The following is a 13,222-nucleotide window of genomic DNA, read 5'->3' on the forward strand; positions in this document are numbered from 1 at the left end:
ACAGATCTTCACAGAACTAGGACAATTAGAGCGGCGCCATCCATGCGCTCACTTCTTAAATCGTTTTATTTTCTGCATCAGTGCTTAAAAAACACTTTTTTTTCTTTCATGTTTTTTTCTGATTGTTTTCTAGTGCAATACAGTGTTTTATTCTCATTTTTACTTACATCATCCAATTTAGATGTCTTAGTTTTTCTTTATTTTCACGTGACAAGCTTTGTGTTCAACTCATTATCTTTACTCTTGGTGCGTTTTTTTCCTCTGGGTTTCAACACTGTATTTTCATCATGTTGCCTCCAGGTTTTGTCCCTGAAAACCTAAAAGTTTGCTTTGAACTCAAGTGCAATTCAACTCTTCAACTCCTTAAAACACCAAAAGGAACATCAGGTCTATTTATTGTAGCTCTGTGATCATTTCTGGGTGACTTTAGAGTTCAGTCAGAAAATGAGGGATCAGACAGCTCAGTGTGCACTCAGACACCCGGGCTAAGATTTAGAGAGAGAGAGAAAGAAAGAAAGAGAGAAGAGGGGAGATAAAAGAGGAGGGCGCTGAGAGATGACAGAAAAAGTGGAAACAGAGAGAGAGAGAGACCTCGAGGGAAACAGGGCTGTGAGCAGGAAGAGGGCAGAGAATGAGAGAAGATTGGTGGCTAATGAGAGAGAACTGGAAAGAGGAAGGCTGAGATGGGGAAAAAGAGATGGTGGGAGAGTAAAGCTAGCGATGCACTAGAGGATTATCAGCCTGACTTGCACCTGATTTACCCGTCCTAAAAATCAGCGGGGGATATCTAAATCCTACTGTATATCTGTGTGAAGCCTTCATGAATTATGTACTGCCCTAAAAAGACAGATATATATCACTTAACATTCAAGATGGGAATCACAGACTCATCCAAATAGGAGAGATAATGAAAGTAAAACTTTTCAGTGACTCGAAAAACATCAAAAAAGAAATTCATGAAAATATCTGCAACTCAGACAAATATGTAACTGAGAATTTTTGGGATGTTCAGTGGTTTTGGCTGTGTCAGTATAGTTTGGGTGGATACAGATAGTTTGGCCTGAGGGGGGAGAAAAAGTGTAAGAAAGCAAGAAGTTAGAAGTTGATAGAAGAGAAATGCAGACTCATATTTCTCCTCCAAGTCTGACAATAATAGATTATTGCAAGGCTTATATAAAGTTTAAGAGAAAGAAGCAAAGATCCAGAGGAAGACATTTAAGGGTCAAAGAGGGAAAAGCAGGAAAGAACACACAAAGGTCCATTGAGATTTGGGGGAGAAGAAGATTAAGTGTATTAAAACAGGATGTTAAAAGTGTGGTAACAAATAGGGTTAGAGCGTCTTCAACGTTTTTCAGGCCAAGGACCCCCAAACTGATGGAGAGATGGAGCAGGGACCCCCTACTGTATATATTGTATAGAAGAGGCTTGAAGAGGTCCGTGCGACGTCTCTGACTGTAGGTGTGTGTGTGTGTGTGAGTCGGGAGCGGAGCTGAATGTGTGCATTGCTGATTGAAAGGTAAAGTCTTCTGACTCCATTTATCCGTTCGCTACAATATGTGGGATTCATGTTAGTGTGTATTTAAAGACATTTAAATTTGTGGGAAAAAAATTGGTTTAAAAAAAATAAAAAATAAAAATTGTCGAATCAACCAAAAATGTTGCGACCCCCTTGCAGTAACTCCGTGGACCCCCTAGGGGTCGGGGACCCCCTGTTGAAGACCTCTGGGTTAGAGTCTTTAATGCTTTTAGGTTGTAGAAAGTTCTCTTTACAAATAGTTGTTATTTTATATGACGGGTTTGTACACAGAGAACAAAACAACTACTGTACAAGGGTTTAACCAAACTGACAACTGAAAGGGCAGAAAGAGACAAAGATACCTCGGAGCAACAGTTCAATAAGAATAGAAGAAATCAGCAGTCATTTGTAAAAGAAAGTGGAAACTTAGCATCAAAATGTGTGCAGATTTAAACAAGAACAGGTTCCTGCTTCAGCGTCGAGTACGCGATGATTCTAATAACAAGCTGGAATTAACAGGTGTGTTGCTCTAGCAAAGCCATTCTTCTAACGTCACAATATAAATATAAATTTAGAGGGTTAACAGAGTGAGAAGCAGGAACAGGGAATATCAGCTGAATATTTATGGACGGCTAGCAAAAAATATTTAGAGGGTATTTGCACCCTTGTGGTTCAATAATGGGGTTGAGGCTTCTTCAGTTACGCTTTCATGGACTGAAAAAGGTTCCAACCATCATGAACCACTGTGGGGACATCAACATGAAGATTTAATCTTTTAATACTTCTTCTTTTGGGGCCAAAACTATTTCAGATTCAATTTGTGTCTGAATTATAGTGTTATTTTTTGAACAATGTTAAAATAGCCATTATTGAAGGACAGAAAGAACCCATCAATATAGCAGGTGATTAGAAACTTTGGAACGGCAGTGTACACCAAAAATGTTCTGTTAGCTTATTAGTTTTAAATGCTTTTGGTCATAAACCAAACCTGAGCTGATGATATAAAGTAAAGGGATCAGCAGAGTTATTACACTTCATCCTGTGGGGAACATGAATGTGTAATATAGTTCATGACAATCCATCCAGTAGTGTTTGAGACATTTCACAAAAGAATGGTCCGCACCGACTAATTCTCACAGACACATTTTTACCATTTAGATACCTTCAGATTCTCAACTGTGAGTCTACACTCTCTTCTTGAGTAAAACACGAGTTGACACGTGTTTAAGCTGTGGATTGCTACTTGTTTACAGTTGTATCAAGGCATATACACCCTGGCATCTGTGTTGATTTATTACTGCTGTCAAGTCTACTTAAACACATTCCTGTGATCCCATAAAATCTGTTCTGTTCTGCAATATTAAATTTGAGGCCAGCAGTTGAGGGTCGCTCTAAGACCACAGTAGCAATCACAAGGCCAGCGAGGTCAGGATCAGTCAGTTCTGGTGCACATGAACATCCTGTCAGATGCTAGAATAAAATAAAAATGGAATAAAAAAACTCCATATAGCAGCTGACAGACTGGTAGGGAGACCTGTGTTCCTGTCAGTCATTCAGACGTGACGAGCTGGCCACCTGACTTACAAACTGTACAGTACGTTCATGCATGAGAGCATGGCTTCATGCTTGTATGAAAATATACTTCGCACACACACACACACACACACACACACACACACACACACACACACACACACACACGCACACACACACACACACACACACACATATTCTTAAACCATATTTGCTCTGTTTCACTCCCTTCCCTCCATCTCTCTCTCTCTGTCTCTCTGGTGGGGTGTCGTTGACGAGCTCAGTGCGGATATAATTGGCACTGGCCCCATGTGGCACTGTAGTGAAGAAATCAAGGGCGCACAGATGTAAACAAACACTCTCTCTCTCACACATACACACACACACACACACACACACACACACACACATACACACACACACACACACACACACCAGCCCCCTCCCTATAGTACGTCTTTTCACTTAACACCCGTCCTGCAGGCTCCCATGATACTAATTTCCTTGTTTTTATTTCAATGTCACACCGATCCTATCTCCCTCCTCTACTTTCTCCTGCTCTCCCCCTCTGTTGCATCAAACAAACACTACTTCGTCTACTTTTCCTCCTGCTCTACCTCTTTTTATATTCCCTCCTTCCATCTCCACCTCCCTCCCTCCCCCTCTCACTCTGATGTTTATATTTCTCTCCCTCTGCCTCTTTTCCCTCTCTCGCAGGCCAGCAACATGCAAATTATGCCCCACAAATGCAAATCCTTCCCCATCTCAGAAGAGACCTCCAGTGGAGAAGAAGAGTCCGCCCATCTCAGATATGCCCCACTGAAGTCTTATTCTTCCGTAACAGAGGGGCGGCGTTTGTTTGAAGGTTACCTCTGAGATGGGCTGAATAAAGCTGCGCATGTGTGCATGTGAATTATTGAGACAGTCCAAGGCATTATTATTCAACGTGTATTAAATGGCGGTTCCAATAAAATCTAGGGCACAGGTGTCAATGGTTTATATTTGTGTTTGGACAATTTAATCATTGGTACAATAATATAAACTCATGTAGCGTTTTGTTATGGTAAATGGTTTATGTGTAACAATATAGTAATAAATGAATAATCCAATGGATCAATTGCAGAGGCTCAATGACATCTCCGTGTTTATGCTTATAAACCGAGATAGACGGCAAGCTCTTAATGGATTAGCATGGAACATAGTGTACAACCATGCTAGCAGCTCTGTGAGGCCGTATTACAGACAACTTGAAACTCGAAAAATACAAACCTCCTACTAGAAAAAGTGCAATGGAACGCCGCTTGTAAACTTGCTGCAAATCCATCTATCGCCACTTCACAAAGAAGCCGTTATCTGACGTTACACAACAGTGGAAGTTTGGATTGTAAATGGTATATTTACATTTAAATAATGCATACTACCATATAGAAAAAACTGTTCTGTATGCAAATTGATAACAAAACATGTCACCAGGGTAGCTGGTTAAGATAAACAATCTCCAAAAGTTATCTTTTCTGCACAAAATGTATCTGGAAAAAACGTTAAACATGCCAGCCAAAAATGTGGAGGCTGCACTGCTGGTGTACACAGCATGTTCACAGTCACAATGCTAACATGCTGATGTCTACCACGTTCACCATCTTACAGTTTAGCGTGCAAGCATGCTAACATTTGCTAATTAGCACTTACACAAAGTACAGCTGACATTGATGGAAATGTCGTTAGTTTTGCATGAATAAACCTAAAATATTGGACAAAATGGACTGTTGTAGTGAGGACATCATGGTGGCGCTGGAGGGGAAGTTAGAGGATCGCTTAAGTCATTGGAATTTAACATCTGGACATTCGTAGAAAATGTGTTGGCAATCCATTCAATGTTTGTTGAGATATTTCAGTCTGGATCAAAGTGTTACACTGTCCGACTGACTTTGCCTTTAGTAGAGCCACAAATGTAACGCAGGGCCATAGTCAGAATCTTTGAAAGATAGAGGCCTAGAGGTGTATTAGAGGTACATTTAAGTATTTTCAGTCAATAAATACTGATACTGTGTACTGTATATACATTGTTAATTATAATTGTAGAGTGCAAACTTGGCCCACATAAAAAAACGGCCCTGATTTCAGCATATTCTTTCTGCGTTAATTATCACACATGATAATACACGCTTCCTCAGAAGATTTCTCTTGAGGTTAACAACTTCGTTTGAGGTTTCCCACACTAATAACGTATTACAGGGCTCAGCCAGTTCAGGGAGAACCTCCCAGGTAGAGTTGGCTTTCAGGGTTTGCTGTCCATGGAGCTGAAATCAGCTGACAGTCACTTGAGGAAACAAAGAACGTAGAATCTGCACCCTGTGCATTCGGTGCTGCAATTATGTTGGCAGGGCTGACCTTAGCTATATGTGATCTGGGAGTGTTCTCACATTCCCAGCTTTCCACTTTCCCTCCCGCTCTTCTTCTGTCATCTGTTCTGCTCTCGCTCCTTCTCCCCTGCCACACTTTCTTATTTCCTGATACCCTCTCCATATCTCACTTTTATATAATGACTCATGATTTCCAGTCCTCTGCTCTACTATGTTGAGATTTTCTTTTTCTTTTTTCAAATATTTGCTTTAATCTCACCCATATTTTCTCCCACACGTCCTGTACCGTCACCTTAAAACGCCCCCTGAATCTCTGCTCTCTACCTGTACAGTAAAACATGACAAAATGTGTGTGTGTGTGCGACTGTGTACCCTGGTCTGTGTTGTGTGTAATTTGCTTTTATGTATACATGCAACCTTCTGCATGTGTGTGTGCAGAGCAGGGTGACTGTCCTCGGGGCAGCTCTCCACACCAGAACAGAGCAGCAGCTGACCAGCTGTCCCCCTTGCAGCTAGCAGCATGTTGTCTCTTCTACCTATTCTCTCCATCTCTGTCTCCGTTCATCCATCCTGTCTTTTTCTTTTTCTGTCACTCTTTTAGTATTTCTTTCCCTCACTCACTCCTTTGCGCTCCATCTATCTCACACATTGCTCTCGCGCTGACCTCTCCTTTTTAAATCTTCCCTCTTTTTCTCACCGTACACTGAACAGTGTCACACCCACGCCCCAGTAATGTCATTGTTAAGATACGTCTCTTCTAACCTCATTTATTTTCATCACCTCCCTCTCTCCACTTCCCATTACCTCGTTCTTTGACTTTGTTCAAAAACTTTCTGTCAACCCCTTTTCTCTCCATCACACCAGCTGTCTTCTGCTACCACACAAAAACTCTCTTCCCGTTTCTCTGATTCAGTCATTGTTAACCGTCGCATGACCTCAATACTTTTCCTCCATGTGTTTTTCTGTTCCCCTATCTCGCTCCCTCTTTCTGTCAAATATGGCAGACTTAAACTTTACATCCTGCCACTTTTATACCCTAGTACATCTCATACATGGTATTAAAATGTATATATATCTGCCTTAAAAATGAGCACGGGTGAGCAGGAGGGAGTGGTAGGCAGATAAGGAGATCATTCGTTTCTCACAGAGCAAACATGAGGATTTGGCTGCTGTCTTCATTAGGGAAAGGGCTCAGAACGTGTTCAGTGTATTTTCATCCTAATCAGCTGCACTCATTCTTCTCACTGCACTCTAACTTGTGCAGCTTCAGCCTATTGCAAGCTACAGTGCATCAATGCACATAGTAGGCTAGTTTTTGATTAGTGTATAGTGATAAGAATAGCGAACTGTCTGCTGTATGTTCTGCATTGTTCCTCAGAAACAAGTCTATTACTACACTTCCATTCGTGATGAGATTTGCCTTGTTTTTCTAGATTTTCAGCCTGAAGACTTCTTATAGAAATTCGTTTAGAGAAGTTGCATGGGAAGGCAATACTATGATCATAATCTGGTGTGCACATTTTGCATTCTATGCATTTATATTTTTATTCGACGCAAGTCAGCAAGTCCTGGGTAAATACGTGAGAAATGTTGAGGACCATTGTTGTATGAACCTTCAAATTCAGAGTAAACACCCATTAGTATTAATTATTTCAAAATCCACATGAAAGAGAGACAGAACGAAAGAAAAGATGATAGATTCAAGACATTTGAGTAGGTGCTGTGTGGAAAACAAATAAATGAAGAGGTCTACTGCCATATCTGCTCTGTGAGACTGTACATATGCACAACAATACTTTGAGCTAAATGCTAATAATACGAACATGTTGGCGGGTATATTGGTAACCATGTTGGTTTAACATTAGCTAATTAGCATTAAACACAAAGTACAGCTGAGGCTCATTGGACTGTAATTAGCTTTGCAGGTATTAGTTGATAAACAAAATAATTGGACAAACTGAAATTTAGACTTAATGATGGCGTTAGATTAAAAGTCAGAAAAACACCAAAATTACTACAATTCTATTCAATCCCTTTAATAATTGGGAAGACGTTTTGCTCTGAGACAAAAGTGTCAACCTTATGGTGGCGCTAAAGAAAGAGTCAGGGGATCGGCACAGTCGGTAGGATTCATCCTCTGGGGACCAACAATTCCATGGCAATATATCCAACAGTTGCCAAGCTATTTCAGTCTGGACCAAAGTGGTGGACCCACTGACGGACCACATCCATAGAGCCAGGCTTAGCATGGCTGCAAACTGCTGCACAATCATTTTAAAGTGCTTTTACCGTAGACATTTTTTTTCCCATTGAAAGGCAATACGGTTCTTCATTATCAGAGAAGCAGGTTATGCTTTTTGGTTTGGTTTGTTTGTCTGTTTGTCAGACGCATTACAGAAAAACTACTGACCCGATTTTTTATAAAACTTGGTGGAAGGGTGTAGCATGGGCCAAGGAAGAACCCATTAAGCTTTGGAGTGGATCCACATGACGGGTGGGATACATATTGAAACGGCCTTGACAGAGGTCTGCACTCTCCGACTGCCCGTTTAGTTATAAGTGTGCCATTTTACTGTAGGTCTTGAAAAAGTAATGAAAAATACTTTTGCCACACTGTCTAGATGTCTTTTCATACCATTCATTCATACCCATCTGTCTACTGCTCTCTACTTTTTTCTCTCTGTCTTTCACTCCATCTCTGTTTCTCATCTCTCTCTGTCTGTCTAAGTGGCCTGGAGGATTAAATGTGTTTAATTAAGAGGTGATTATGTGTAGACCGCTGACACAGAGGGATCAAGATAGCTTCTTCCCATCGCCCCTACTGTCATCACCCTGAACCCCCATTCAACCCCTGCAACGCACACACGCACATATTCATATACACTCTTTCTCCCATATGTCCACTGTGTTTATTCTCCCTTTTACACCTCTCCCACCCGTCCTTTTGATATTTACTTGCCCCATTTTAATTATCTTTCCATCTACAGGAATCATTCTCCCTCATTCTACGCTGAGCAATAAAGTATCCGCAAATAATTCTTCTTTCTTATTGTGTTGCCAAAGTGCTGGAATTTTACAGCATGTACATGTCATTACATCTAACCATGCAGGTAACGTGGGCAGAAAGGAAAATGTAAGATGGAAAACAAAACAAAATGTGGTTTGAGAGCTACAGTAACCTTTATTTTAAGGTTTAAAATGTGGCTAAATACGTCCATATTCCTTTAACAGTTCTAGATTCTAAATGTGTGCATCCTCCAGACCCATCAGATTAAAAAAGCAATACTCAAATGATAACTATATCACACACACAATACTAAAGATAAACAAACATGCTGAAAATGCTATTACATATAGTATTCTACCTACTGTATGTAATAAAAATGTGTGTTCGTGATGCTGAAAGGCTGATTAGATAATGATGTTGAAGACTACATAAAAGCACCAAGAGAAAAGAAATGTGAGAAAGCAGAGGGAAAAGGGGGGGATTTAATAGCAGGGGAAGAAAGACATTTAAGGAGCTAGGGAGAGCAAGACAGAAGAAAACAGAGTGCTAATAAGCGCAGTATGGGGTGAAAAGAAGGCCAAAAACTTGTTTATTGCAATGGTGGGAAGATGAAAGCAAAGGGAGAAGCCTCTGCATTTTCGTTTTTTTCTGTATGTGTGGATTAATGCAGCACGTGTAAGTGCGTGCATTCGTGAAATGTGAAAACATTACACTATAATGATCAGTATACGAACCAGAGCATGTGATACATCTGGCATCGTTGTTCGTACCTGTGCTTGTATGCTCGATAAAGAAAGGTATTGTGTTTATTGATATCATATGGCGTCACGTGTGCTTTCGTGAGTAACCAGATATCAATTTAAGTGGTTAACAATAAAGATATTTTCCTGACACACAGTAACACAAGTCAGTCTGGATACTACAAAACAATTGGACCACATTTTCTCTGCTGCGCCTGATGACAAGGACAAAATGGTGAGGCAACAGGGACCTTTGTCCTTTTGAACATGCCATCACTCTTGTCACAAATGAGCCCTCAGGAAACATGGACACTAATTTGAGTCTCAATCCTCTGAAGAAGCGCAGGGTTATATTGAGCATGTAAGTATGTGTGTGCTACTGCGTGTGTGGTCAAAAGAGAAAGCGGTAGACAGATGGGTCACACATTGTTCCCTCTGTGGGTTTGGAGCTGGAACACGGCTAATTACATCTTAATTAAAAATGACCTGTCTGTCCCTGTGCTTCCTTGCCCATAGATGACACATGTGTGTGAGTGTGTGTGTGTGTGTGAGTGTGTGTGTGTGTGTGTGTGTGTGTGTGTGTGTGTGTGTGTGTGTGTGTGTGTGTGTGTGTGTGTGTGTGTGTGTGTGTGTGTGTGTGTGTGTGAGACAGCCAGAAAGCAATAGTCCTATATGTGTGTTTAAGTGTGCCAATATAGACGGGTACAAGGGGGTTTAAGTGCAGGAATGTAAAGATATAGTAAATATGCAGTTAATGGGTCTATGGTGTATTCACTGTCCTGTGAGCTAAGCACTGATGTGTTGTGGTAAGTCTCACTGGATATTAAGGCTTTGTCCCAGTCCTCTCAATTAATCCACCCCGTGGTTTCAGAATTGCTCTGCATTTGGAAGGTTGCTCCAAAGCATTGGTACTTGTGCTCCGAGGGGCACTTCTACAGATGCCAGGGAGTTTGTTGGAAGATTGTAGAGTAGCTTAATTAATTTGAAAACATAGAAATTATATTTTGAATAGAAGAAATACACTGAGTCGTAACACCTCAACACCACATGTTGAGAGTGTGAAAAAAACTAGCTAGGAAGAGAGCATAGAAGCTGAAACAGTTAGCTAATGATTGATAAACGGTTGAAATAGTTAGCTAAAAGTAAAAGATAAAAAGTTGAAGTAATTAGCTTAAGGTAGTGGATAAACATTTGAAATATAGTTAACTAAAAGCAGTTGATATGAAGTTGAACTAGTTAGCTAAAAGTAATAGATAAAAGTTTAAATAGTTAGCTTAAGAGGTTAAAGCAATGGATAAACATTTGAAGTATAGTTAACTAAAGGTAATAGATAAAAGTTGAAGTAATTAGCTTAAGGTAGTGGATAAACATTTGAAATATAGTTAGCTAAAAACAATTGATAAAAAGTTGAAATAGTTATCTTAAATTAATTGGCAAATAGTTGAAAACAGCTGAATTATATCGTGGTGTCAGTGACGGGGTACTGCCGAGTATATACAGTATATCAATAAAAAAATGACTACTGTTGATCTGATTGCACAAGCTGTAGTTGATTTGTGATGCAACTGCAAAACCTCTGTTGTCAGTCATTTAACGTCACCTCAGTGTGCTTGCATGCAAACCCATAAAGATACACAGACACACTCTTGGAGAACTGACCATTATTGGAGCGGAGTGACCTGGCGGAGATGCCGTTGGTCCCTATAGGATGATGAATCCCAGTTCCATCCACCATTCCTGCCTCCCCTGGCTGCTTCATAAGCTCTGTCAGAGTCCTGGACAGAGGAAGAAAAACACACATTTACACACTTTACAGAAGCATCCTGCATACACACTGAAAAATAAACATAAATCTCAAGAGACCACACAAAGGAAAGAGAGAGAAAAACAAGAGTATCGTCAGGTAAATGAGAGACCTAGTGAGACAAACAGAGAGACGTGATGGGACAGAGAGAGAAAATATGATAATAAACACATGATCATGCGGATATAATATGAAAATCCATTATTAAAAGTATCCAAACAGCCTTCATGTTAATTGCTCTACCTGAGACTAAAGACAATTTTGAAACAGATTGTTCACGTCTAGAAAACAAACCCAAACAGAAAACGCTCAGAATTAAAATTCAAAAAAGTGGAATTGAGGATGAAAAGGATGTTTCTCTGGATGTCTGCCAACTGGGAGCATCAATCATTTATAAAAAATAAATAAAATTGTTTGATGCCTTTGAACAAGTTCTGGTGCCTCCACAAAACTGGAACACAGGCAGGAAACAGCCTTCAAACATGCAGCGTTAACTGTTTCGGAGCACGCAGAACCTGCAGCTGTAAACAAGGACACGGACTGACAGACAGACAGGAGCTAGTGGGTCGGTTTCATTCTAAGTGGTCGCTTTCTCTTGTCTTTTCTGTGCAAAATGCAAGAAGAAAAAGTGTTTTTTTTATACAAGCGTTTGTTTCAAGTGATCTGATACAAAGGGGCATCACTCTCATATGTGTGATTACAGTTTAATTGCTACAGTACAAAGAATATAATATATTGCCCTTTTACAGCTACTAAATTAGCTCCTGCCACTATTTGTTTTTAATAAGGTAAAGAAGGAATAAAAAGAACACATATCAACACCTGCTGCTCAGAGGAAAAGTTGTATTCTATTTCCACCTCTTTAATTGTTTCTTATAAACTTGCCAGTATTTGCTCACATTAACAAGGACTAAAACCAAGAGAGCACTCAACAGGAACATGTAGCCATTGACAAGGAACTTATAGCAACACAGTCAACAAATCAGCTGTGACCTAGGAGCTGCTATCAAGAGACCCATAAATATTTCCTCTCTGTTAATCTCACTGTTGAAACCCCAAATGCAGCAGAGCAACTGTCTTTTTATTAGCCCGCTGTGAAATGATTGCCTCGTGGTCATGGGAGCAGCAAGCATAAAAACATGAACACTTGCACTATATAATGCAATTCAACACAGTAGACGTAGATATTGTGGGGAGTAGCAGTGCGCACAGCTCCAAAACTAAACGGTGTATCGTGATATAGATGTGTGCAAAAGGCGCTATTCTATTGGGTTCCAATGTGAAGGTCACAACATTTCTTTATTGTATGTTTAATATAGCATGAAAACTAAATTGAAACTGGTATACTCCAGGTCATGATATACAATGACATATTGACATTGCTATGATGACTTTTAGGACTTACCGGTGATGAAGATTGTATAGAAGTCTATGAGAAAGTCTAATAAAATGACACTTTTTCTCACTTGATTTATTACCTCTTTAAATATTTTTGAAAATGAGTTCATGTTCTCAATTGCAAGTCTTCAATACAGCTTTACGTTCATTGAGTAAATTATGGTCCTATTTAAAGTAATAGACGATAAAGCAGGGTATGCTTTAGGAAGAGGATACCTTGTGATTGACAGGTCGCTACCACAGTGTCCGGTTTGATTGCTCTCCGTGTTTTCGTCTTAAGAGCTTTGACTCTTCCACTGAGCGTTTTCTGTTCATGAAATTGGATTGTAACACACAAGATTTTCTTTGCTCCACCATCTCGTGTCACTTCTGGTTCCAAAAGTCAAGATGGCGATGGCCAAAATGCCAAACTCAAGTCTAAAAAAGGTAGTCCACAATCCAGTGGGTGTTCGTCACGGTGGCTACGGGCAATTCTTATATACAGTCCATGGCATGGAGTTTGAAAGATCTGGGCATTAACAAGTAGGACGTTTCTAATAAAAGTTGCTATTACGTAGAGTTACGGGTAAGTTACTGTAAAGTGTTTGCTGAGGTAGGAGGTCATGGCAGATGTTCTATTTGTAATAAACTGATCGTGTGATCAGCTGTTTGTCTTTATGTGCTACTTGTCCACCAAATTTGAGTAGAAATCAAATTATGAGCTTTTGAAATGTTCGCTTGAGATAGAAACAAACAAATGAACTGACAGGGTAGAAACATGCTCTCCTTGGTGCAGGCAATTATACAGTACATTTCTACTAGACAGCAAAGAAATGCCCATTGATGCTGTTGAGAGACGTTCAGTGACTGCACAGTACTACA

At 40.0% G+C, this 13,222-nt stretch overlaps 1 protein-coding gene across 1 annotated transcript in view; it reads right to left on the reverse strand.

Moving 5' to 3' along the window:
• The window catches only part of LOC115011815 (uncharacterized), a 196,711-nt gene that overhangs the window by 81,548 nt on the left and 101,941 nt on the right, over window positions 1–13,222 (reverse strand). Inside the window, exon 4 of the mRNA XM_029437046.1 lies at window positions 10,819–10,934. Within this exon, the coding sequence (XP_029292906.1) occupies window positions 10,819–10,934 (116 nt within the window). The remainder of the gene's footprint in view (window positions 1–10,818; window positions 10,935–13,222) is intronic.

This window comes from Cottoperca gobio, chromosome 8 (assembly GCF_900634415.1).
Source record: "Cottoperca gobio chromosome 8, fCotGob3.1, whole genome shotgun sequence".
In the NCBI taxonomy this organism is placed as follows: Eukaryota; Metazoa; Chordata; class Actinopteri; order Perciformes; family Bovichtidae; genus Cottoperca; species Cottoperca gobio.